This window comes from Amblyraja radiata, chromosome 22 (genome assembly GCF_010909765.2).
Source record: "Amblyraja radiata isolate CabotCenter1 chromosome 22, sAmbRad1.1.pri, whole genome shotgun sequence".
Classification (NCBI taxonomy): Eukaryota; Metazoa; Chordata; class Chondrichthyes; order Rajiformes; family Rajidae; genus Amblyraja; species Amblyraja radiata.
This window is the reverse complement of record NC_045977.1, coordinates 8,853,751-8,880,962: the sequence shown is the minus strand read 5'-3', so window position 1 is coordinate 8,880,962 and position 27,212 is coordinate 8,853,751. Positions and strand designations below refer to the sequence as shown.

At 41.1% G+C, this 27,212-nt stretch overlaps 1 protein-coding gene across 1 annotated transcript; it reads right to left on the bottom strand.

The window, feature by feature from the left end:
• Positions 1–597: 597 nt before the first annotated feature.
• Positions 598–26,836, bottom strand: ldaf1 (lipid droplet assembly factor 1). Its single transcript, XM_033040328.1, has 5 exons — positions 26,548–26,836; positions 19,285–19,440; positions 10,003–10,171; positions 6,489–6,627; positions 598–1,389 (listed from the first exon to the last, which is right to left on the bottom strand). Exons 2-5 carry the CDS (start codon positions 19,390–19,392, stop codon positions 1,302–1,304), a joined length of 504 nt encoding a protein of 167 aa, XP_032896219.1. The 5' UTR covers positions 19,393–19,440; positions 26,548–26,836; the 3' UTR covers positions 598–1,301.
• Between the last annotated feature and the right edge of the window lie 376 nt (positions 26,837–27,212).

Genomic DNA, 27,212 nt, shown 5'->3' with positions numbered 1-27,212 from the left:
TCCCTAAAAAGTAAAAGCCATTATTGCATTCACATTTATTTTGGAAAACTTACCAAAGCATGATGTAGGTCCTGGTTGCAGGGCATTTTAAGAGGTTCAAGAGTTCAAGAGAATTTTATTGTCGTGTGTCCCTGATAGGACAATGAAATTCTTGCTTTGCTTTAGCAGACCAGAACATAGTAGGCACGAATACTGAACAGATAAGTGTGTCCATATACCATTGAATAAATATATACACACATGAATAATTAAACTGATAAAGTGCAAATAAACAGATAACTCCCCTTCTCACACCAACCACTCTGTCCATTGCCAGAGTGAGTCTACACACAAACAGAAGAACAGCATTCCACATAGGTAGCCTACAACCCAGTGGCACAAATATTGAATTCTCAAATTTTAAGTAACCCATCCTTCTTATTTTCCAGAGAAAGAGATTGCAAATGCTGGAATCTCAAGCAACAAAAACAGTGCTGAAGGGCAGTCTCTTGTCTTTCCATGATATTTTGTTGAAAGATATTTGGAACAATGGCCAGAATCTAACTCTTTATGCTTTTATGAGTTTAATGCAACTTCAAGAATATGACAAACGATACTCGTTTTTGAAATGTTTCAAATTTAAATATAAAAAATTCATTGCTAAAGGTAACATGAAATTCATGGTTTCAAATAAATCTTACATTTATAGGTAAATTACTATTATTCACTCTGCAACTTTAATTCCAAGTTATATAAAATAAAGGTTATATAAACAATAGGTTTGTTAACTATTGCATTACAAATAAACTTGAAGTATTAATGTCAGTCAAAAACATTTTATGAATTCTGCTTTTTACAGAGAATATTACAAAATGATCATAAGGCCCAATGTGAGATTAGGTACATAGAAATTGAAATGCAATCTCCACCAACCCAGAATTGCATTCCTCACTAATGTTGGATTTCTCATTCATTTTGTAGCCTCTTTAAACTAAGCAGACAACAGGACCTACTGGTCTGTACTGTACTGGTCTGGTCCCGTTTTCATCAGTTTCACCTCTTTATATATCAGTTTGCCACTTGCTTCAAACTATTGTACAGCAAATTAGTGGAATTTTTGCTACTGATTTCAATGGAATAACAGTTTAAAATATTAATATAAAGCAGCAGTATTAAACTGGACAAAAATGATAAAACTAAACATAACTGCTTGAGATGTTAACAAAATTGCAATGTTATTCCAATGCATAAAGAGCCCTCTTCATAAAGAAAAATAGAATTGCTTTTCATAAATAGTTAATGCAAAAATTGTGTATTCATATCTATTCCGTCTTAGTGGATTTCGATTCAGTATTGCCTGGACACATGTTTGCAGAAGGGCTGATGGTTTCTTCTTTCTTACTTGCAGTGCTTAGTAAAAAGAAAGAATATCCTTAAGTGTGCTGCTTTATACAATATAAATGCTTTATAGATAAATCTACAACATGAATGTTTTCAGCATGAGGTATAGAACAAATCCTTATTTCCCTCAATTGCAAACACGTTGACTTTATCTCAATACTTAAAAGTTATGTTACTGTCAAAGATGATATAAAAACCAAAAAAATACTCAATGGGTCAAAAAGCATCCATGTAAAGATGATTAACATTTCTTACCTGAAGTTAACCTAAATATCAGCTTTGCCTGTTTCTGATTGATCAGCTGATTGCTTCCAGCATTTTCCCAATTAACATTGGTTATAAAAGCATAGAATTATGCAAGTTTTGAACTGAACTGAACAGTAGTATTGTTGTTAAATTCAGTAATTGCCTAATTTCTGAATTAAAATGGTGATAAAAGGCAATGTGCTATGAATTGAAGACACGTGAAACTGCAGTGCTGGTTCACAAAATAAAACACAAAGTGCTAGAGTAACTCAGTCAGGCAGTATCTCTGGAGAACAGATAGGCGATGTTTCGGGTCGGGACTTCGCCATCTCTGGATCCGAAACGTCTCCTATCCGTGTTCTCCAGCGATGCAGCCTGACCCACTGAGTTACTCCAGTACATTGTCTTTTTTTTTACATGAATCGAATCTCACTTGGCTCATGACCTCATTGCAAACAGCTGAATGCCAGATGCAAGAAGAGGTTGCCTGCCCTTGATAGTAAGTCAGAATTTGACTGGGTGGCATGGTGTCAATATGCATCAAGGGGAAAACATTTTAATGGTTAGAAAACTACTCTAGTTGATGAAAGTCAATGAACCCAGTCCTTGGACAGCACTGCAGGAGTCCCTCAGGGCAGTGTCCTGGGCCCGGCCATCTTCCGTTGCTTCATTAATGTCCCAACTTCCATTCCAAGATCAGAAGCAGGGATATTCACTGATAATTGTGAAATGCTTCATATGTGTGTCCAACAACATCTTGATATAAACTAATGTGGCAGGAAACATTTGTGCCACTATAGTATCATATGTGACCACCATCAAGAGAGTACCCAGGCACCTATCCCTGACATTCAATAACTATCACTACAGACTTTTCCATTATTAACTTCTTCAATCATTACAGAGCAGAAATATAGATAATAGGATGAATGTGCAATTTACAACATTGAACTCGTCATACAAAATAATTTTCAATATAATATTTACCTGTCCTTGCAAAATTATTTTGGTTGTTTTTAAGCATATAAATTAGGTATTGGATCTCAATCTGACCATAAACAGTCCCATTCAATATATCAAATTCGGATGTCTTCTGCTTTTAAAATTAAATTTTCTGACTTTTCCTCACCCAGTCAAAGTTGTTCTTGGGATAATAGTACAAAATGGGAGACGGTGAAATAGCAAGCCTGATTTACAACCTGCCTATTTTTTTTCACATTCTCCCGTCAAGCTGTTGGAGCCTTATATTGCTATTGGCTAATAATGTAGCTCAGCAATCGTGCTGCTGCAAGATACAGTGCCATCAATAATGTTTGGGACAAAGACCCATCATTTATTTATTTGCCACTGCACTCCACAATTTGAGATTTGTAATAGAAAAATCACATGTGAATACAGTGCACATTGTCAGATTTTAATAGAGGCCATTTTAATATATTTTGGTTTCACCATGTAGAAATTACAGCAGTGTTTATACATAGTCCCCCCATTTCCGGGCACCATAATGTTTGGGACACAACAATGTCATGTGAATGAAAGTAGTCATGTTTAATATTTTGTTGCATTCCTTTGCATGCAATGACTGCTTGAAGTCTGCAATTCATGGACTTCACCAGTTGTTGGATGTCTTCTCTGGTGATGCTCTGCCAGGCCTGTATAGCTGCCATCTTTAGCTTATGCTTGTTTAAGGTGTAAGTCTCCTTCAGTTTTCTCTTCAGCATATAAAAGGCATGCTCAATTGGATTCAGATTGGGTGGTTGACTTGGCCACTCAGGAATTGACAATTTTTTAGCTTTGAAACACTACTTAAATGCTTTAGCAGTATGTTTGAGATCATTGTCTTACTGTAGAATGAACCGCCAGCCAATGAGTTTTGAGGCATTTGAACTTGAGCAAATAGGATGTGTCTATACACTTCAGAATTCATTATGCGACTACCATCAGCAGTTGTATCACCAATGAAGATGTGAGCCAGTACCTTCAGCAGCCATACATGCCCAGGCCATAAAACCCCCACCACCGTGTTTCACAGATGAGGTGGTATGCTTTGGATCTTGGGCAGTTCCTTCTCTCCTCCATACTTTGCTGTTGCCATCACTCTGGTATGTTAATCTTCATCTCATCTGTCCACAAGACCTTTTACCGGAACTGTGGTTGCTCTTTGAAGTACTTCTTGGCAAACTATAAGCTGGCCATCCTATTTTTGAGTGGTTTGCATCTTCCAGTGTAGCCTCTGAATTTCTGTTCATGAAGTCTTCTGCAGGCAGTGGTCATTGACAAATCCACACCTGAAGAGTGTTTCTGATCTGTCTGACAGGTGTTTGGAGATTTTTCTTTATTTATTATAGAGAGAATTCTTCTGCCATCAGCTGTGGATGTCTTCCATGACCTGCCTGTCCCTTCGCGATTAGTAAGCTCACTAGTACTCTCTTTCTTCTTACTGATGTTCCAAACAGTTGATTTTGGTAAGCCTAAGGTTTTGCTGATGACTCTAACAGTTTTATTCTTGTTTCTCAGTCTCATAATGGCTTATTTGACTTTCATTGGCACAACTTTGGTCCTCATGTTGATAAACAGCAATAAAAGTTTCCAAAGGTGATGGAAAGACTGGAGGAAAGACTAGGTGCTGAGAGCTCTCTTATAGGGAGGTTTCACGGCAGTCGGGTCACGACCCATGACCCGTACTGTTGCTACGCTACTCCAAATGGAGTACACGCGATGAACTGCAGGTAGGCACTTAACATTATTTCCAGCGTAGCGGGACCGTTAAAAGCCGCCGAAAATGTCACTTTTTGCGCTGTAAATAATTATGAAATCGGGATAAGCGTGTGAGACATTTAGCCTACTTCAGAATTCTAAAAGTGAGGAGAAATGACGTTAGATAAAAGCGAGAGCTGAAGGGACAACAGCAGCCAGAGTGCTTGGCAAACATTGGCCGTTTGCTCACTGCATTTCATCAACTAAGGCATTATTTGTGTTTTTTCTTGATTCCTTTGGCATCTAAAAAGTTTCAGAAGTGATAAATCTGGCTGTAAAATTTTAAAATCGCCCATGGTTCTCAAGTGGGTTTTTACATACAAAATGATAACGCATCTCAAGAAAAATTTACAGCCAGATTTATCACATCTGAGACTTTTTAGATACCAAAGGAATCAAGAAAAAACACCAATAATGCCTTACTGTTGATGAAATGCAGTGAGCAAACGCGATAATTCCCAATATTTTCAATTCCGATATCTGCACGGCCAATGTTTACCAAGCACTTTAGCTGCTGTTGTCCCTCAGCTCTCGCTTCTCTATACCTTCATTTCACTTCACTTTTGGAATTCTAAAGTTGGGTACTTGTCTCTCACACTTACCCCGACTTCCACAATTTTTTTCAGCGCAAAAATTCAACATTTTGGTGGTTTTTAACAGGTAGGAAAGTACACGTTTCTTGCATTAATAACATATACCTGAAGTTACGGATGTCCTTCAGATGGATTGAGCAGCTCCGTGCGTCAAGCCCTATGACCCAGTGACCTTACGTGCAACCCCCCTATACCTGCATTAAGGAGGCATTTAAACACACCTGAGCAATTATAAACGTCTGTGAAGCCGTGTGTCCCAAACATTATGGTGCCCTGAAATGGGGGGGGGGGGGGGGGGGGACTATTTATAAACACAGCTGTAATTTCTACATGGTGAAACCAAAATGTATAAAAATACCCTTTAATAAAATCTGACAATGTGCACTTATTTTTTCTATTACAAATCTCAAATTGTGGAATACAGAGGCAAATAAATAAATGATGGGTCTTTGTCCCAAACATTATGGAGGGCACAGTAAGTCCAGCAACCCGAGTTCAATTCTGACCTCTGGTGCTGTGTGGAGCTCGAATGTTCTCTCTGTGACTGCATGGGTTTCCTCTAACAAACTATTTCCTGCCGCATCTCAAAGATGTACTCGAAGCTTAATTATACATTGTAAATTGCCTCCACTGAGGATGGGTGGCAGAAGAATTGTCACAGAAAATAGATTGTTAATCAAGTAGTAGAAATGGGATCAACGGGATTGCACTCGCCGCTGCTTAGACTCATTAGGTCAATTACTATCATTCTTATCATAAGGAAATATGGGAAATGAGAGAAAAGGAAAATTTGACTTTGTTCCTTAGGTTTTAAGAATATATAAAAGCTGTTATAATTTTCACACTAAATATACCAGCCCTATTTCTACCAACATTAACAAAGAAATAACAATAATAATAATAATAATGGATGGGATTTATATAGCGCCTTTCTAGAATACTCAAGGCGCTTTACATCGCATTATTCATACACTCCTCAGTCACACTCGGTGGTGGTGAGCTACTTCTGTAGCCACAGCTGCCCTGGGGCAGACTGACGGAAGCGTGGCTGCTAATCTGCGCCTACGGCCCCTCCGACCACCACCAATCACTCACACACATTCACACACAGGCAAAGGTGGGTGAAGTGTCTTGCCCAAGGACACAACGACAGTATGCACTCCAAGCGGGATTCGAACCGGCTACCTTCCGGTCGCCAGCCGAACACTTAGCCCATTGTGCCATCTGTCGTCCTACAATGGGAAAACATTCCTTCTTCTGGCAGAGATGTGATCTGAAAATATCAATGCATGACATCTCCAGAGAAACAAAGGGGTTTTCACAACCATATTACAACTGGGTACCTGTTAAAGCCACAATGAAATATTGTAGTTGCTTAAAATTAATAGTACCCAAGAAAACCTATTTCTACAATTAGCTTAATTCTGTAATTAGTTCACTCTTCTAATAATGAATGTTAAATTCCTTCATGAAAATGTAATGACATTTTAAATATCAATGGAATGTTCTTACCTTGCATTGTGATAATAATTCATTGTTGTGGAAAAAGTAAAATAACAAATAGCCAGAAGAGAAGAGATGGCCAATGAAATGAGAACCATCCCGCATAGAAAACAAAGGAGGACCACTCCGCCAATTGACAGCATCAGGCCTGGAGCACAAGTAAAACAAAATGCGAGAAACACTTATTTTTATCATTGCGAGCAATCAGTATTGGAGACCAAATAGATAAGGTTTTGTATTTTTCTAATTTGTAGATGCTATTACATCTAAATTACAATTTGCTATTTTTGCTAAAATAACATGCCAGTGAAATGATTAAAAAATCTTTATAAAACTTTTTAAAATCAAAACTAGATAATTTATCGTATATGGAAAGCTGCTCTGGTGTTTGTCGCGTCAAAATATTAACATGCCACACTAGATGCTACCTTGATTGTTAAAACATACTGGGCAATAAAACACAGACTCCATATTACAATGTCTAGCTGTGAACTTGAAATGAAATAATATTGACGTCGTATCTTGGAGTTTCTACATTTCAATTAAGTTATTTACGTTTTTTATCAAAATCAATTTAAACATTTGAATCTTAACATACAATGCTAAACAATGGATACCAAACTGCAGGAAAAATAAAACAAACATAAAGAGGCTCTCTGCTACCAGGTATCTTCACTTTAAGTAGTTCAAGAGTGTTTTATTGTCATATGTCCCGGATGGGATAATGACATTCTTACTTGCTGCAGCACAATAGTTGAAGATGGTGTGCATTTATCATGATGAAAGCTCATTCATTGCCTCAACATATAGATACTGATCCATGTAAATTCCTTTGTTTTTATTGATTGAATTTCAAAACAATCACTAAATTATTAAAGAATAAAAGAACACATAGTTCTGAAAGTGATGACAAAAAAGACTACAGATGCTGGAATGTGAGCAAAATAAAACACTGTTGGATGAACTCAGTGGGTCAGGAAGGATTGGTGGACAAAGTGGATAGAAAATGTTTCAGGCCCCTTTTTTTCAGACCTAGGAAGTAGGGTGGGGGGGGGGGGGAAGCTGGAAAAGAGATGGAGGCAGAACAAACCCTAGCAAGTGATAGGGGGTTTGATTCACAGATAGGTGGAGTAATTGACAAAAGGATGGAGGTGAAAAGGAGACAAAAAAGAAATTTAAATAGAAAAAGAGTGAAATGTATAGCTGGAGGGGAGGGGAAAGGGGGGGGGGGGAGGAAAGGGAAATGGGGAACTTGGGGATAGAATAGGGAAAATGAGTAGGGTGATTGATAGTACAAGAAATGGATGTGCTTCAGAATGAAGGGAAGGGAAGAGAAAAGAAAGGGGGCAGGGAGGCCTTCAGTTTGTGTGTGGCCTTACTCTGGCAAATGGAGAACAAGGATGGAAAGGTCAGTATGGGAAGGGGAAGGAAGTTAATATGGTTAGCAACCAGGAGATCCAGCACGCCTTGGTGGATAGAGCGCCAGCGTTCAGCAGAACAGTCACCTAGTCTATGCTTGGCCTCGCTGATGTAAAGGAGGATACATCGGGAGCACCGAATACTGTAGACAAGGTTTGAAGTGGTGAACATAAACCTTCTCACCTGGAAGGGCTGCTAGGGTCCCTAGACAGAAGAGAAGAGGGGTATGGACAAGTAGTAGATCCTCTATGGTTGCTGGGAAAATAGGTGGGATGGGGAAGAGCATTCCAAGAAGTTGCTAAAGTAATGTCTCCATTGAAAGCAGAAAGGGTTAGGGATGAGAATATGTGGCTGGTGATGAGATCACGTTGAAGGTGGTGGAAATGGTATATTGGGTGTGGAGGCTGGTGGAGTGAAAGGCGAGGACCAGAAGAACTCTATCCTTGTTCTGTCTGAAGGGATTGTGAATAGAATTGCAGGACATAGAGAATCACATGTAAGGGATCCCTCTATGACAGCGGAGGGGGGGGGGGAACCGCATTTACTGAAGAAAGAGAACATCTGAAATGTCCTTGAGTGGAAAGCCTCAATTGGGAAGCAGATGTGGTGGAGACAGAGAACTTGAGAATAAAGGATGGCATCCAAGAAGCATGGTGGGAGGAGATAAAGTTAAGGTAACTGGGAATCAGTGGGTTTGTATCAGAGGTCAATACAGAGTCTGTTCTCTGTAAAGAAGACAGAGAGATCGAGAAAGGGGAGTGAGGTGTCACAGATAGTCCAAGTGAATTTGAAGGCAGGGTGGAAGTTAGTAGTAAAGTTGGTGAAATCAACAAGTTCTGCACAGTTGCAGGAGGAAACTCTGATACCGTGGAGAATGAGTTGGGGAAAGGTGCCGAGAAGCATTTGTAACAAGCTGTGTTCAACTTAACCAACAAAAAGGCAGGCATAGCTGGGGCCATGCGAGTACCCGTGGCTACACCTTTAACGTACAGAGTGAGAAGAATCAAAAAAGTTGTTAAGAGTGAGGACACGTTTCGCCAGGTGGAGGAGAGTGGTAGTTGAGGGGAACTGATTGGGTCTCTGTTCAAGGAAGAGCTGGAGGAACTCCGCAGGTCAGGCAGCACACTGTAGAGGGATAGTCTACATTTCAGGTTGAGACCCTTCCCCAGAGAGAGTTCTGAAAGTTTATTTGTATTTGAAATGGGATGAATCATGCCAGCTTGGCAGTTAGTGGTTTTGAAGGGACCTGCTGACTATCAACTGTTTGCATCTCAGGAAGTTTGAGGATATCCAAGATGAATTGAAAGTTGGATGTCTGACTGCAGCTGTTGAGGCCAGTCTACATTCAGCTACCAATGACACAGTAACACGATGAAGTGAGGGTCCAGATATACTTTACATCCATCCCTCAACTTTACACCAGAGAAGGCACTCACATTCTGCGGCTGCCGACAATGTGGAGAAAGCAATGTGCTTAATTTATTTTGGCATTCTTAATTGTTAGTATTTAATTACATAAATTATTTTAATTGGAATAATTTCCAAATGTCTTGGTCAGAACGGTTAAAAAGTGCCTGACAGCCTGCAAGCTATTGAAGGCCATAGGGAGGTTGCAGGGTCCGATCTCGGGATACAATGCGCAAGACTGACTTACTGAAAGTGGCTGTGCCTCAAAAGACACGATCAATGTAGATGATCAACTTGGGTACACACAATTGCTGGGGAAACTCAGCGGGTGCAGCAGCATCTATGGAGCGAAGGAAATAGGCGACGTTTCGGGCCGAAACCCTTCTTCGAGTCTGAAGAAGGGTTTCGGCCCGAAACGTCGCCTATTTCCTTCGCTCCATAGATGCTGCTGCACCCGCTGAGTTTCCCCAGCAATTGTGTGTACCTTCGATATTCCAGCATCTGCAGTTCCCTTTTGAACACTAGATGATCAACTTGTTCTGTTCCCTTATACCTGGGGAAAAAGTATGGACTGCGATTTGGCAGTGGATAAATTCCAGGGCCATTTTGTTTAAATCCATTAACCTACATGTGTGATAGTTATAAACTACTTTCACAAACAAATGTTATACAAAAAATGTTTTGGTGCTTTCAGTACCTTCCATGACAATGAAACCAATGCAGGCCAGAAGGGATGTAACAACTGCAAAGATCAGGAACAAGCCAACTGGAACAGCTGACATTATGGTAAAAACAAGCAGTAATAAGGCAAGGAAAGGATGGTCATCCAGGTACTGGCCCAAAGAGGAGCTCATGAAGGCAGCAACCTGCAAATCAAACACAGCACGATAAAGTCATTGAGATTATGTTAATAGATTCCAATTTAATTTAATGTGCCAAAAAAACTGGAAACAATTTATCTCTTATTTACAAAGTGATAAAACAGACATAATAAAGATTGAAGGAAAAATGATCATTTCCCCCATTGTTTTATCCTTCCATAAATCTAATCTACATACACCACCAGAAAAGGCATTTTCCTGAGTATTGGTCAGCTGTGCTGAAAGGACACATTGGCATTTACTCCCTTTTTTGTACAATGTAATTTCTGAATAAATCTTGCATCAACATTTTACTCCGCTTTCTCTTCAATATTATATTTGAATAGACCATAACGCAATTTACTGAAGATGTGCAAAAGCAAGTCATTTTAACTCGTGGTGTGCAGGCTCCAACCAATGAAAAACATCACGAAGCGGAACTCATTGGCGGAGGACCATGAATTTGAAGTGACGCCACACTATTCTAACTTAGAGTTCAGTGTGACATTCCTAATTCATTTAAGCTACTTTATCCAATGAGCAGTTCAAAAGGCTTTGGTGAGAGGGCTGAGCAAAGGGTAATGGCAGGTCTGTTTTTCTTTGTCATTTTTCCTAGGTTTTTGGTGTCATAGAAATGGCAGGCAAAATCGTACGGTATCCTCCTACAGGATGTTAGAAGTCAGAGGGATTTCCAGTGCCCATGAGGACTACACCTGCAGCTGCGTATGGCCCGTGTTAAGGAACTGTAACTGCAGTTGGATGTTCTTCCAGGAGAGTGTGAGTGTCACAGACAGGAGTTACAGTGAGGTGGTCATGCCTTAGGTACAAGCAGGAAATAGGTGGATGACCACCAGGAAAGGAATTGGGCAGAGAGTGCAGGAATCCCCTGGGGCTATTCTCCTTGACAACAGGTGCGTTCCTTTGTATACTGTGGTGGGGGAGGAGTAGCAGCAACAGTGGTCCGATCAGGCTCTGAGACACAGCTGAGACAGAGCACTTAGGAGACTGGTTAGAGGAACAGAGAGGAGATTCAGTGACAGCAAATGAGACTCCAGGATGGTGCTTTGCCTCCCCAGTGCCAGGTCCAGGATGTCTCTGAGCGGTTGCTGAACATTTTCAAGGAGGAGGGTAAGCAGCCATTGTGCACATAGGCGCAAGTGACATGGGCAAGAAAAGAGATGAGGTGAAGTGAATATAGAGAGTTAGGCAGAAGATTAAAAAGTAGGACCTTGAGGGTAGCAATCTCCAGATTACTCCTGGTGCCACAAGCTAGTAAGGGTAGGAGTAGGAAGATAGGACAGATGAATGTGTGACACAGAAATTGGTGCAGGGGGCATGAATTCAGATTTTTCGATCATTGGCATCTTTTCTGGGGCAGAGGTGACCTATGCAAGGATGCATTGTATCTGAACTAGATGGGCACCAATATCCTTGCAGAGAGGTTCGCTAGTGTTGCTAAGGGAGGGTTTAAACTAGAGAGGCAGGGGGGTGAGAACTAGAGCAGGGCTGCCAACATTGGGTGAGAGTTGAGAGTGAGAAATTGCGAGGGAGCGTAACGACCGAGGGGGGGGGGGGGGGGGGGGGGGGGGTGTTCCCCCTCCCATAGTAGGCTCCGGAGACGGCACCAACCCGGTCCGCTCCTGACTCCGGGCCGGGGTTAAAACTCCATGGGCTGTGGACAGGGCGGCCGACGGACATAGAGCCGCCGGAGGTGAGGGTGGGAGGTGTGTGCCGTGCCTCAGGGGGGAAGGGGGAGGGGGATTAGTGCTGGGACCACCGCCGTATCTCACCTATCACACTGGGGAGACTTTAAACTAGAATGGTTGGGGGGAGGGACTCAAATAGAGAAAGCTATTAGACGGTGTGTGAGGCAGGAGGCAGAGAAGGAAAGCATTCAGACCCAACATGTAGGGGGGAAAGAAGAAAACAATAATAAACAGAGAATAAGAGGTGATTGGGTTCTTAAATGGGTGAGCAGAGAAACAGAGGGGTGTAAAATGCGGGCGGAAGCAATAGGTAGCAAGGTGAAAAGTAAAAGTGGCAGGCAGACAAATCCAGGGCAAAAATCAAAAAGGGCCACTTTTCAACATAATTGTATAAGGGGTAAGAGCGTTGTAAAAACAAGCCTGAAGGCTTTGTGTCTCAATGCAAGGAGCATTCGTAATAAGGTGGATGAGTTGGCAGGGGTGCTGAGGAAGAGGATTTCTTGGAATGTATGCGGGATAGTTATCTAAACCAACATGTAGAGGAACCAACGAGAGAGCAGGCTATTCTAGACTGGGTATTGAGTAATGAGGAAGGGTTAGTTAGCAGTCTTGTTGTGCGTGCCCCCTTGGGCAAGAGTGACCATAATATGGTTGAGTTCTTCATTAGGATGGAGAGTGACATTGTTAATTCAGAAACAACGGTTCTGAACTTAAAGAAAGATAACTTTGAGGGTATGAGACGTGAATTGGCCAAGATTGACTGGCAATTAGTTCTAAAAGGGTTGACGGTGGATATGCAATGGAAGGCATTTAAAGACTGCATGGATGAACTACAAAAATTGTTCATCCCAGTTTGGCAAAAGAATAAATCAGGGAAGGTAGTGCATCCGTGGATAACAAGGGAAATCAGGGATGGTATCAAAGCAAAAGATGATGTGTACAAATTAGCCAGAAAAAGCAGCATACCAGAGGACTGGGAGAAATTCAGAGTCCAGCAGAGGAGGACAAAGGGCTTAATTAGGAAAGGGAAAATAGATTATGAAAGAAAACTGGCAGGGAACATAAAAACTGACTGCAAATGTTTTTATAGATATGTGAAGAGAAAGAGATTAGTGAAAACAAATGTAGGTCCCTTGCAGTCAGAAACAGGTGAATTGATCATGGGGAACAAGGATATGGCGGACCAATTGAATAACTACTTTGGTTCCGTCTTCACTAAGGAAAACATAAATAATCTGCCGGAAATAGCAGGGGAAAGGAGTTAGAGGAACTGAGTGAAATCCAGGTTAGTCGGGAAGTGGTGTTGGGTAAATTGAATGGATTAAAGGCCGATAAATCACCAGGGCCAGATAGGCTGCATCCCAGAGTACTTAAGGAAGTAGCTCCAGAAATAGTGGATGCATTAGTGATAATTTTTCAAAACTCTTTAGATTCTGGAGTAGTTCCTGAGGTTTGGAGGGTAGCAAACGTAACCCCACTTTTTAAGAAGGGAGGGAGAGAGAAAACGGGGAATTACAGACCAGTTAGTCTAACATCGGTAGTGGGGAAACTGCTAGAGTCAGTTATTGAAGATGGGATAGCAGCACATTTGGAAAGTGGTGAAATCATTGGACAAAGTCAGCATGGATTTACGAAAGGTAAATCATGTCTGACGAATCTTATAGAATTTTTCGAGGATGTAACTAGTAGAGTGGATAGGGGAGAACCAGTGGATGTGTTGTATCTGGACTTTCAGAAGGCTTTCGACAAGGTCCCACATAAGAGATTAGTATACAAACTTAAAGCACACGGTATTGGAGGTTCAGTATTGATGTGGATAGAGAACTGGCTGGCTAACAGGAAGCATAGAGTAGGAGTAAACGGGTCCTTTTCACAATGGCAGGCAGTGACTAGTGGGGTACCGCAAGGCTCAGTGCTGGGACCCCAGCTATTTACAATTTATATTAATGATCTGGATGAGGGAATTGAAGGCAACATCTCCAAGTTTGCGGATGACACTAAGCTGGGGGGCAGTGTTAGCTGTGAGGTGGATGCTAGGAGACTGCAAGGTGACTTGGATAGGCTGGGTGAGTGGGCAAATGTTTGGCAGATGCAGTATAATGTGGATAAATGTGAGGTTATCCACTTTGGTGGTAAAAACAGGAAAGCAGACTATTATCTAAATGGTGGCCGATTAGGAAAAGGGGAGATGCAGCGAGACCTGGGTGTCATGGTACACCAGTCATTGAAAGTAGGCATGCAGGTGCAGCAGGCAGTGAAGAAAGCGAATGGTATGTTAGCTTTCATAGCAAAAGGATTTGAGTATAGGAGCAGGGAGGTTCTACTGCAGTTGTACAGGGTCTTGGTGAGACCACACCTGGAGTATTGCGTACAGTTTTGGTCTCCAAATCTGAGGAAGGACATTATTGCCATAGAGGGAGTGCAGAGAAGGTTCACCAGACTGATTCCTGGGATGTCAGGACTGTCTTATGAAGAAAGACTGGATAGACTTGGCTTATACTCGCTAGAATTTAGGAGATTGAGAGCGGATCTTATAGAAACGTACAAAATTCTTATGGGGTTGGACAGGCTAGATGCAGGAAACATAGAAATTAGGTGCAGGAGTAGGCCATTCGGCCCTTCGAGCCTGCACCGCCATTCAATATGATCATGGCTGATCATCCAACTCAGTATCCCGTACCTGCCTTCTCTCCATACCCTCTGATCCCCTTAGCCACAAGGGCCACATCTAACTCCCTCTTAAATATAGCCAATGAACTGGCCTCGACTACCCTCTGTGGCAGAGAGTTCCAGAGATTCACCACTCTCTGTGTGAAAAAAGTTCTTCTCATCTCGGTTTTAAAGGATTTCCCCCTTATCCTTAAGCTGTGACCCCTTGTCCTGGACTTCCCCAACAATCTCCTAAATTCTAGAGAGTATAAACCAAGTCTATCCAGTCTTTCTTCATAAGACAGTCCTGACATCCCAGGAATCAGTCTGGTGAACCTTCTCTGCACTCCCTCTATGGCAATAATGTCCTTCCTCAGATTTGGAGACCAAAACTGTACGCAATACTCCAGGTGTGGTCTCACCAAGACCCTGTACAACTGCAGTAGAACCTCCCTGCTCCTATACTCAAATCCTTTTGCTATGAAAGCTAACATACCATTCGCTTTCTTCACTGCCTGCTGCACCTGCATGCCTACTTTCAATGACTGGTGTACCATGACACCCAGGTCTCGCTGCATCTCCCCTTTTCCTAGTCGGCCACCATTTAGATAATAGTCTGCTTTCCTGTTTTTGCCACCAAAATGGATAACCTCACATTTATCCACATTATACTGCATCAGCCAAACATTTGCCCACTCACCCAGCGTATCTAAGTCACCTTGCAGTCTCCTAGCATCCTCCTCACAGCTAACCCTGCCCCCCAGCTTAGTGTCATCCGCAAACTTGGAGATGTTGCCTTCAATTCCCTCATCCAGATCATTAATATATATTGTAAATAGCTGGGGTCCCAGCACTGAGTCTTGCGGTACCCCACTAGTCACTGCCTGCCATTGTGAAAATGACCCGTTTACTCCTACTCTTTGCTTCCTGTTTGCCAGCCAGTTCTCTATCCACATCAATACTGAACCCCCAATGCCGTGTGCTTTAAGTTTGTATACTAATCTCTTATGTGGGACCTTGTCGAAAGACTTCTGGAAGTCCAGATACACCACATCCACTGGTTCTCCCCTATCCACGCTACTAGTTACATCCTCGAAGAATTCTATAAGATTCGTCAGACATGATTTACCTTTTGTAAATCCATGCTGACTTTGTCCAATGATTTCACCACTTTCCAATTGTGCTGCTATCCCATCTTTAATAACTGACTCTAGCAGTTTCCCCACTACCGATGTTAGACTAACTGGTCTGTAATTCCCCGTTTTCTCTCTCCCTCCCTTCTTAAAAAGTGGGGTTACGTTTGCTACCCGCCAATCCTCAGGAACTACTCCAGAATCTAAAGAGTTTTGAAAGATTATTACTAATGCATCCACTATTTCTGGAGCTACTTCCTTAAGTACTCTGGGATGCAGCCTATCTGGCCCTGGGGATTTATCGGCCTTTAATCCATTCAATTTACCCAACACCACTTCCCGGCTAACCTGGATTTCACTCAATTCCTCCAACTCCTTTGACCCACGGTCCCCTGCTATTTCCGGCAGATTATTTATGTCTTCCTTAGTGAAGACGGAACCAAAGTAGTTATTCAATTGGTCCGCCATATCCTTGTTCCCCATGATCAACTCACCTGTTTCTGACTGCAAGGGACCTACATTTGTTTTAACTAATCTCTTTCTTTTCACATATCTATAAAAACCTTTGCAGTCAGTTTTTATGTTCCCTGCCAGTTTTCTTTCATAATCTATTTTTCCTTTCCTAATTAAGCCCTTTGTCCTCCTCTGCTGGTCTCTGAATTTCTCCCAGTCCTCCGGTATGCTGCTTTTTCTGGATAATTTGTACGCATCATCCCGATTGTTCCCGATGTTGGGGAAGTCCAGGACAAGGGGTCACAGCTTAAGGATAAGGGGGAAATCCTTTAGAACCGAGATGAGAAGAAACTTTTTCACACAGAGAGTGGTGAATCTCTGGAACTCTCTGCCACAGAGGGTAGTTGAGGCCAGTTCATTGGCTATATTTAAGAGGGAGTTAGATGTGGCCCTTGTGGCTAAAGGGATATGGAGAGAAGGCAAGTACGGGATACTGAGTTGGATGATCAGCCATGATCATATTGAATGGCGGTGCAGGCTCGAAGGGCCGAATGGCCTACTCCTGCACCTATTTTCTATGTATCTATTTGCATGGGAGAAACAAAACTACTTTTTTTCCCCCAAAATCACCCGGCTGGTCTGTAGTTTGGCAGCCCTGCTTTAAACTAATGCCCTCTAGTTCTTGAATCACATATCCTGGGAAAAAGACTATGCATTCACCTGATATTTCCCTCGTGGTTTTTACTCACCTCTAAAACAATTTTTGCTTTATTTTGAACTTTCAGCACCCGCAGATTTTTGAGCGTGAGAGATTTTGTGATCAAAGTGAGAGCATGAGAATTTTGTGAAATGCGTGAGTCTCACGCTCAATGCGTGAGAGTTGGCAGCCCTGACTAGAGTACAAGATCAGAAATAAAAAGGAATGATGGGATGATTGAGGTTAGGATCAGTGAGTTGAGGAATGTGATGAGATGACGCTGATGAGCTAAAGTGTGTTTATTTCGAGGCAAGGAGTATTGTGAAAGCAGGTGAACTTTGAGCCTGGATCATTGCTTGAGACTATGATGTTGTGGCCAATGCAGAAACATGGTTGCGAGAGGATCACGACAGGCAGGTTAACCAGAGTGACGCCTGGATTAGGAGGTATTAGCTGCAGGGAGAGGTTAGACAGACTCGGATTGTTTTATTTGGAATGCCAGAAGTTGCAGGCACATCTGCTAGGAGTGAACAAAATTATGAGATGCATAGATAGGGTGGACTGTCGGAAACTTTTTTCTGTAAGAATGAATCAAAATCAAATACGAGAGGGGCATAGCTTTAAGGAGAGAGGAGCAAAGATTAAAGGCGATTTGCAGGGCACTTTTTTTTTCCAAGAGGGTTGTGAGTACCTTCAATGTGCTGCTGGGGGTGGTAGGTAGTTGAGGCAGATACGATAAAGCCATTTAAAATACTTTTGGATAGACATATGGATATGTAGCAGGCACGTGCCGTCAGGGTAGGCAAGGTAGGCAGTGCCTACTCCGACTAAAATTATAAAACGGTATTTATTAAATATAAATAGTAAAGATTTCCAATTCATTTACTAAATTCAATATTTATTATTAAATGGTTATTATTTTAATAATGGATCTTAGGTAGGCATAATTCTCTCATGCCTTTCATCCACAGTACGTGTAATACGTAACTATGTTCAACTCATGTGCCGTGGACGCTGCTTCAAGCCTTCACTTACAACGGGCAATAAAGGCAGCTGAAATCCTGCCTTTGCACCGTGGACTGCGCGCAAGGTGCTGCGCATGCCCACAGGAGAGGAGACCAATCTGCGCATGCTGGATTATTAAGATGTTTTAACAGTCGACTGACTGCCTACAGGACCGATCTGCGCATGTACAGTTTTTACGATTTTCTGCGCATGCATGGGTTTCACGATTTTTTTTAGTCGACTGACTGCCTAGCGCCTACCCTGAGTAATTACTCACGGCACGTGCCTAATATGTAGGCACATGGAATGGAGGGATGTGGATTATGTACAGGTAAATAAGATGGTCTTGGCGTTATGTTCGGCACAGAAATAGTTAGTCGAGTGGCTTATTCTTATGCTGTACTGTTCTATGTTCTGAACAAGTTAAATTCCAATTATTAACAAACCAAATGGTAGATTTATGTGGTACTGAATTATGACAATGCGATTTTACAGGTTTAAATTCAGCTAGAGCAAGATTGGACATACAGTATTATAAAAAAATTACAGTTCCACAGCATCTGGTTGACTTTCACTCACAAAAGCATATTTAATTCCATTTCATATGCTTCTATATTAACACATCAGTACTAAATTAGGCCATTAGAAAATGAATGCAATGTGGTTTGTGTTTGACAATCAAATATTAATTATTTATTCATCTCTTTCAATGACCAAGTATCTACAGCAGTACTCAAGAAATGCAAGCTCTGGCATGTTCAAAACAACTTTCCAGCCAGGCTACAAAACCAACTTAAAATAAAGGCAAGGTACACAAAAAAGCTGGAGAAACTCAGCGGGTGCAGCAGCATCTATGGAGCGAAGGAAATAGGCAACGTTTCGGGCCGAAACCCTTCTTCAGACTCTAAAATAAAGGTATATTTTTAAAGACATCTATACTCCTTAATATTACAGTATCATTTGTGTATTATTTAAAATAAAGTAATTAAAATTCTGTAATAATGAATCATCCTTTTTTACAAAAGTATTATTTGCATTCAACGGCCCTCATAACTCTAAAGCGACAATGTTTCGAATAAGAATGCCTTACAGCAAATGTTCTAATGATTGTAAATAGAATTATTGTGTTAAAATCTTGCCTTGCTAACAATTACTTCAAAGGTTTCAAAGGCCTTTTATTGTCACGTGTACCAATTAAGGTACAGTGATATTCGAATTACCATACAGCCATACTAAAAAAAAGTAACAAGACACACAACTACATAAAAGTTCACATAAACATCCACCACAGCAAATTCCCCACATTCCTCACTGTGATGGAAGGCAATAAAGTCTAATCTTCTTCCCTCTTTACTTGCTTACTTCATGCCATAAAATATTCCATAGCATAATGTATTTACTATTTAGGGTGATACATGCACCATGCGCAGCTTGAACAGTCCAGAGTGATTATAACTAACATGAAAGAAACCATACCTTTGAGTTGCTGTTGATAGTGTGCATCATCGTATTAAATCGATTCTGTAGATCCTGCATTTCTCTTGATAACGGTAACCCATCAATATTTGACATTTCACCTTGCATATCATTTATTTCCAGCTGAGAGAATTGTTAAGAGATAGCCAATATGCTCTGTTGAGAGGATTTAAAGAAAAATATACAATGATCGATCACAATTGCTGAAAATCAAATAAAATTCAGTGAAGTTACAGTTGGCTTGAAATTCACAGCTTTCGTTTTTGAAAATTTCATACCAGTGCCACATATATAATTATCTTAGTTCTCCGACCAGTCTGTCTCCCTCTCTCCTCTCTCTCTCAATCTGAAGAAGGGTCTCGACCCGAAACGTCACCCATTCCTTCTATCTAGAGATGCTGCCTGTCCCGCTGCGTTACTCCAGTCTAATGTCTACCTTTGGTGTGTCTATCTATAGTTATCACAAACTCTGGCTTGTTCAAAACAATTTCCTTGGGTATACTCACTTAGTATGTTTAAGAAAGCGATGTTTTAGATACAAGGGATATGGGGCTAATGTGGGAAGGTAGCATAGAGACATGATTATACATCATTATCATTGTTGAAAACATCAATGGGCGCAGTGCCTTACAAGGCTATGTACGACAGTGATCGCAACTTCTACTGTTGGCTCGCTAGGAGCTCATCTGCCCTTTGACAGGTCTTGTTTTTGGTCCTGCTGTGGTTCCACAGCCCCCTCCTCACCTGGCAAACCAGGTGCGGGAGACAGTTTAGTCACCGACTATCCGACCATGGAGCAGGTAGCACGGGGTTACACCAAGATGGTCAGGTCAGGGGGGGTTACCCCCGTACATGGACTCCCCATTCCTCTAGAGAGTCAAGAGTGTTTTATCATATGTTCCAAAATGGAACAATGAAATTCTTACTTGCAGCAGTTTCCAACTTTGCACATTGTAAGTTCTGACAAGTACAATTTAGCCACCATTTTTAAAATGATGAGGTGAACAATTTCACTTTGCAAGCATTTAAGAATTGCAACTAGAGCTATGTTTCTGTACTGTCAATCCTCTGAACCATTCTCTTCAGAGTGAAGCCCAGTGCAAATTGGATGAACAGCACCTCATATTTCGCTTGGGTAGTTTACACCCCAGCGGTATGAACATTGACTTCTCTAACTTCAGATAGCCCTTGCTTTCTCTCTCCATCCCCTTCCCCTTCCCAGTTCTCCCACTAGTCTTACTCTGCAACTACATTCTGTCTTCGTCCCGCCCCCTTCCCTGACATCAGTCTGAAGAAGGGTCTCGAACCGAAACGTCGCCCATTCCTTCTCTCCAGAGATGCTGCCTCACCCGCTGAGTTACTCCAGCATTTTGTGTCTACCATCAAATATTATACAAATGGTTCAGTTATTTGTACTCACAAACAGCATAATTTTTTCAAGCTTGTGTTTAAGTAGGTTAATAAAAATGAAAATTTGGAACAGTTCCAGCTGCATTTTACATCTCTTTTAAATTGTCTCTTTTTCATCCTTATTCTAACCTTCATCAGCCTGATGCCCTGCTTGATACCCATATTCAACATAGGATATTAAAGTTGATATATAACCTAAACTCCAATCAATTTCAAAAAGTTAATTTCTATGAATGCTTTTGAGTGCAAGAAAATCAGGGTGGAAGATTGCAACCTTCACATGGTCCGTGCTGTTTTGACTAATGCAATCAACCCGGCATGCACAATCAAATAGAACAAGTTGTCCTACAACTTTAGGCTGTGCACGCCATACGCAAGAAGAAGAAGAAGTGCAAGAAAATCCAGAAACCCGATTGAAAAGGCTATATTTTCAATGAGCAGGAATTGCAAAGAATGAACATGTCTAGTGAAGGTTGTCTCCCAATTACTGATTGTGGCACAGGTGCAACAGAGTAACTAGAAACTGGAGAAACAAATAGCAAAAACATTACGCCTACAATGAGTGATTTTGGTCATCATGTGAACTCCAATGACAAAAGTTTTCTAGAACATATGTAAAATATTTTGTTTCAAAACCAACAAGGGAGTAGGTTGTATTAGAATTAGTGATGTGCATCAAACTCGAATAGGTATCCTGAAAGTGAAGAAACATCTTATAGACACCACAAAATAACCTGATTTGAGGAATGTAGGTTTAAAATATGACATCTTCAATGGGTTGAGAAATAAATTCATGATATAATAATTCACCCCAGTTTACTAACGCATAAACTCACAGAAAGCACGAATACTCAAAGAAGATAGACACTAAAAGCTGGAGTAACTCAGCGGGTCAGACAGCATCTCTGGAGAAGAAATAGGTGACGTTTTGGGTTGAGACCCTTCTTCAGACTGAATCTGTGCTTCAGACTCAAAGAATCCATACATCTATCTCTAAATGTAAAAACTTCACATAAGTAGTTATGTAACAAATTACACAGGAGACACAATTAAGAATTACACAAACACAAAAAAAAGTAGGATCCAGTGGACAGTATCTTTTCAAAGCAACAGTGGGCTAATAAGTTGCTCAGATTGGAGCAGAAAGTTAGAAATGAACAGAATCTATTAAGCCAGTGAGCAAGGCTGCGGTAAATCAGGTGTCATAAACTTTGAATCAATGAAAGACAAATTAGAATATATTAATAGTAAATGTTCAGGAACTGTAATGGAACATCTGTAAAATGACTCAAGGTTCATGAACAGAACATTTTTCAAATTAAAAAGAGGATGGAATACAAATGAGGGGGAATGCATTTTGACTCGTAGCAACCCTAAGAAGGACAGCATTTGGTTTTGTGTACTTCATCTCGGAAATAATATATTGCCTTACAGGAATAAGAATGACCAGAGGTATAGTGGGGCTAATGATTTTTAAAGCTCCCTGTACATCAGCTTCAATGGCTCTTCCAGATCTAGGAAACCCAGTCAGTTGTAAAATAGCTGTTAAAATTAAGACAACAGCCTCTTCATCATATATAAATGAATAATCACTTCTTTTGAATGCGTTGGTCATCCATCTCTTGTACCATATCTGTAAAACTAGCAGGCAAACTCACTTGTGTTCACATTTTTTATTTTAACTTTTGACCTGACACCAACCTACCACTTTTGAGAGGCTAAGAATCAGGCCACTATTTCAGGAAATTCCACTCCATACACTCCAGAAATTAACTGTCTTTATGATATTTTCTGTATCTCAGTCTGTAAGAAAATTAAAATCTCCCATTATAGTCATTGCCTTTATTGCCTTTGCCATTGATCTCTCTATTTTCACCAAAAAAAAAGGAAACTCCAAGTTGTTCAATTACAAAATGTGTTCAATTTTCCCACATTTTATTTAATGTCAAATAGGTAAAAAGAAGAAAATACATTCTGATTTGGAAGTAATTACTCAATCTGCTCACTGAAACAACACAGACAACAGACCACCCCCAAAATAATGCATTCAGTTCTATAACACTAATCCATTTCAAATGTTAATATTTGATACCTGCAATTCCGACCAGAATCATATGGTGACTTAATTACCTGTGTGTTTAGGGCTGGCCCTAGTTATAATCTAAATTTATATCACAATTCACACGATATATTGTTTTATGTATACATAAGCCCATAATTGCTTAGTGATGCAAAACTGTAATACAATCACTTAGTTCAGATTACTTTTTAATAAATAATAGAGTTTTGCTATTTGGTTAAGGATCTTCACTGAACTATAATTATGCTCTACACATGCACAGACCAAATTTTCTATACTATTGTTCAACTAATATTTGCTCAACAAATATTTGACATTAGAATCCTTCTATTATCTATTGCAGCCACTCTGGAACATGGATAATATGTAAATCTGAAATTGATGGCAACAGCAACAAACACTTATAACCAAGAAATGGTTTCCTTGCACAAAGTAGTGCATTGTTCATGCTCTCTTAACATGCAAAGCATACCAATTTCAAATTAAGGGAGAAAATGCTAATACTAAACAGAATCTGACTGATTTGAAGACTGAAATGGAGATACAATTTCAAGTTATTAATTCAAGTTACTAATATTAAACATAAACTGCACATAGATTTGCTCTTTTGATGTGTATTTAAAGCATTTATTGCTTTTAATGCAATTTTCCAGCATTATCCCCACAAATCATAGCAAAAGGATTTGAGTATAGGAGCAGGGAGGTTCTACTGCAGTTGTACAGGGTCTTGGTGAGACCACACCTGGAGTATTGCGTACAGTTTTGGTCTCCTAATCTGAGGAAAGACATTCTTGCATAGAGGGAGTACAGAGAAGGTTCACCAGACTGATTCCTGGGATGTCAGGACTTTCATATGAAGAAAGACTGGATAGACTCGGTTTGTACTCGCTAGAATTTAGAAGATTGAGGGGGGATCTTATAGAAACGTACAAAATTCTTAAGGGGTTGGACAGGCTAGATGCAGGAAGATTGTTCCCGATGTTGGGGAAGTCCAGAACAAGGGGTCACAGTTTAAGGATAAAGGGGAAATCTTTTAGGACCGAGATGAGGAAAACTTTTTTCACACAGAGAGTGGTGAATCTCTGGAATTCTCTGCCGCAGAAGGTAGTTGAGGCCAGTTCATTGGCTATATTTAAGAGGGAGTTAGATATGGCCCTTGTGGCTAAAGGGATCAGGGGGTATGGAGAGAAGGCAGGAACAGGATACTGAGTTGGATGATCAGCCATGATCATATTGAATGGCGGTGCAGGCTCGAAGGGCCGAATGGCCTACTCCTGCACCTATTTTCTATGTTTCTATGGTGAAGAGCTCACATTGCGAGTACCAATGGCAGTATATTGGATTGAAAACCTAGCTAAATCAACGTTTTAAGCATAGTGATAAAAAAAAGATAGTCTCAAGTAAAAAGACCTGATCTAACACTCAAAACAGGATCTACATTTTTTACATCTCTTCTGATTCATTGAGGACAAAAATAGCAGCTGAAAACAACACTTTTAGTAAACAAAATGTGTAGGAAAGAAGTGCAGATGCTGGTTTAAATCGAAGATAGACACAGACTAAAGAAGGGTCTCGACCCGAAATGTCACCCATTCCTTCTCTCCAGAGATGCCTGTCCCGCTGAGTTACTCCAGTATTTTGTATCTAACACTTGTAGTAACTTTCATTTTAGTCAGAGTGTTTAGAGCTGTTAGGCTATTAAAAATTGTTTGGAGAAAGCATTTGAACTATACCATCACTTAATCCTTTTACTGTTCCATCCTAACAAAGATCTCCCATATCCTCTATTGGCCTTTCTCAGCACATTTTACATTCTGAAGATCTTTGTTTTGAATATTTTCTTTGAACAGTCATTGTATGATCTATTGAGCATTTCTACTGTTTTCTGCTCTTTTTATGCCAGGGAGGATGATTAAAATCAATGGCAAACAAAGACAGGAAATTTCTGTGAAGAGGGAATGGTTTGATCAGGCATGGGGAACATTTAATAACATCATCTCTCGCATAACCTTTCCAATGCAGGACATAAGCAGTATCACTCTCAGCATGCTAAAATTCCATTCACTCAAGAGTATAGTAGTTGACAGGAAAACTATTTTACAATCTGCTGAAGACAGACACAAAAGGCTGGAGTAACAATGCGAGTCAGGCAGCATCTCTGGTGGAAAGGAATAGGTGACAATTCAGATCAAGACCCTTCTTCAGACTGAGAAAGGGGAACGAGAGATATAGACAGAAATGAATGGAAGATATGCAAAAAGCAACAATAATCAAGGAAATGTGGGGCACACAATAGTCCATTGTTGGCTGTGGGATAGATGACGCACGCGTATAGACAGAGGACCTCAACAAGATGACAGTGAAACTAGTACAACCACTACAGTGGGGGAGGGGAGGGAGAGATGGAGATAGATATAGAGATAGAGAGACAGACAGGCAGAGAGACAGAGACAGAGGCGGAGAGGGAGACAGAGGTGGAGACAGAGAGAGATGCAAGGGTTACTTGAAGTTAGAGAAGTCAATAGTTATACCGCTGTAAGCTGCCTAAGCGAAATGGAGGTGCTGCTCCTCCAATTTACGTTTGGCCTCACTCTGACAGTGGAGGAGGCCCAGGACAGAAAGGTCAATGTTGGAGTAACTCAGCGGGACAGGCAGCATCTCTGGAGAGAAGGAATAACCAACTTCTGCTGTCTTTCCAACACATAAGGTCTGTATGGGAATGGGAGAGGTAGTTAAAGTATTGGGCAATCTGGAGCCAAAGGGGCTGAATGAAGGTGTTCAGCGAAACGATCGCCCAGTCTGCGCCTGGTCTCGCCGATATATAGTAGTCCACACTTGTGTGAGGAAAGAGTTAATAGACATGGTTGATTTAGACTAGGGATAGAAAAATATAACTTAGAAAGAAATAAGATGTCAGCAGAAGCCAGACTGCTAGTAGAATAGAAAGTAATGATAGAAAGAACAGAGAGAAATTCTAGATAAAAAGTTGCAACAGAAATACTTCAGTAGAAGTTTGGGTGGGCGTTCCACGACGTTCTGGTGGGAATCTGGGTTTTATGTTATGATTGGAAGAAGCTCAATGGGTGTGAAAATAGTGAAAAGAAATGTATAAAGATAGAAGACATCCCGATCCTCGGTGTGCATCTAGGGGACGTCAGAGGAGAGGCACCTATTCTGCAGAATATGAACTTAATAAAAACACTTATTTGCCTGAATTTGTCTCAAAAGCGTTTGTGATTTTGAATCTCACAACTGGAACCGCAGATACAATAGATGAGGTTACACAAAAATGCTGGAGAAACTCAGCGGGTGCAGCAGCATCTATGGAGCGAAGGAAATAGGTAACGTTTCGGGCCGAAACCCTTCTTCAGACTTGAGTTTCTCCAGCATTTTTGTGTACCTTCGATTTTCCAGCATCTGCAGTTCCTTCTTGAACACAATAGACGAGGTTACTGTTTTTGTTTTAATTTAATTTTCTGAAATCTGTACTGTATAATATGAATTTCAATAGCCTTCCGTAAATCATGTTATGGTGACTATAATAATTTGTAATGTACTGTAAGTGACAAACAAGCCCATTCCCCAGCATAGCAACAGGGAGCAATGGCCATCCCTGGGCCCTGCCTAGCAACGAATCCAGACTTTCCTCCAGAGCTGGGGCGACGTGGATCGGCGCCGGGACCCGCACGGCATCCAGTCCACGGCCTGCTGCTCTGCTGGAGGCAATGTGGCCGCCGCTGTGAGTCTGCTTCTTTCTCTCTGCCGGCACCCACCTGCTGATCAGATGAGTTGCTTCCCCGGCCGCCGCCGCCGCCGCCGTCGTCCCGCCCAAGGTCAGCCTCCTCTGCTCGGCCTCGCGCCTTGTTTTCTTCCACCCTCCGAGCAGCGCCGTTACTCACGCCTCAGATCCCCCCCTTGTTGGTTTATTTTCTGTACAATTTGCCCCCGAAATCGCGCAATTAATCAAACTCCGGAAAGGCTGCAAATTGTTCCGGATTCCCTGTTTACTGATGAACGCCTGAGACATCAGAGAGCACATGACGTGGGGTAGAGGCTGAGCCACTGTGGTTGGTGCTTGTGATGCCGTTTCCACCCTCCCTGGATTATTTAAATTTCTTTTTAGCCATCTCCGAAACAAGGGGATGTACTTGGTCTTTTTTATTTACTGATATTTGGACATCAATTTTCAGGGACATCAATTGTAATCTGCCACAATTTAATCTAATTTGTAATCTTGAAAGAGCTCTTTACTTAGAATATATGGCACAGAAACTGGCCCAACCAGCCCATGCCAGTGTCAACCTTCCACTTGACCCACATTCATTTTCTAAATCCTACAATATAATCTGCTAATCCCATCTCCAATGTTTGTCAGGCCTCCCATTAACTGCATCTATACAATTTGCTGGAGTGACTCAGCGGGACGGGCAGCATCTCT

Bases quoted from the DNA above. Each gene is read 5' to 3' on its own strand.
- ldaf1 (XM_033040328.1), bottom strand. From the start codon at position 19,392: ATGCAAGGTGAAATGTCAAATATTGATGGGTTACCGTTATCAAGAGAA. The intron at 10,172-19,284 runs GTATGGTTTCTT...TTTGATTTGCAG, and splicing joins CTATCAACAGCAACTCAAAG to GTTGCTGCCTTCATGAGCTC. The intron at 6,628-10,002 runs GTACTGAAAGCA...CTTGTGCTCCAG, and splicing joins TGGTTTCATTGTCATGGAAG to GCCTGATGCTGTCAATTGGC.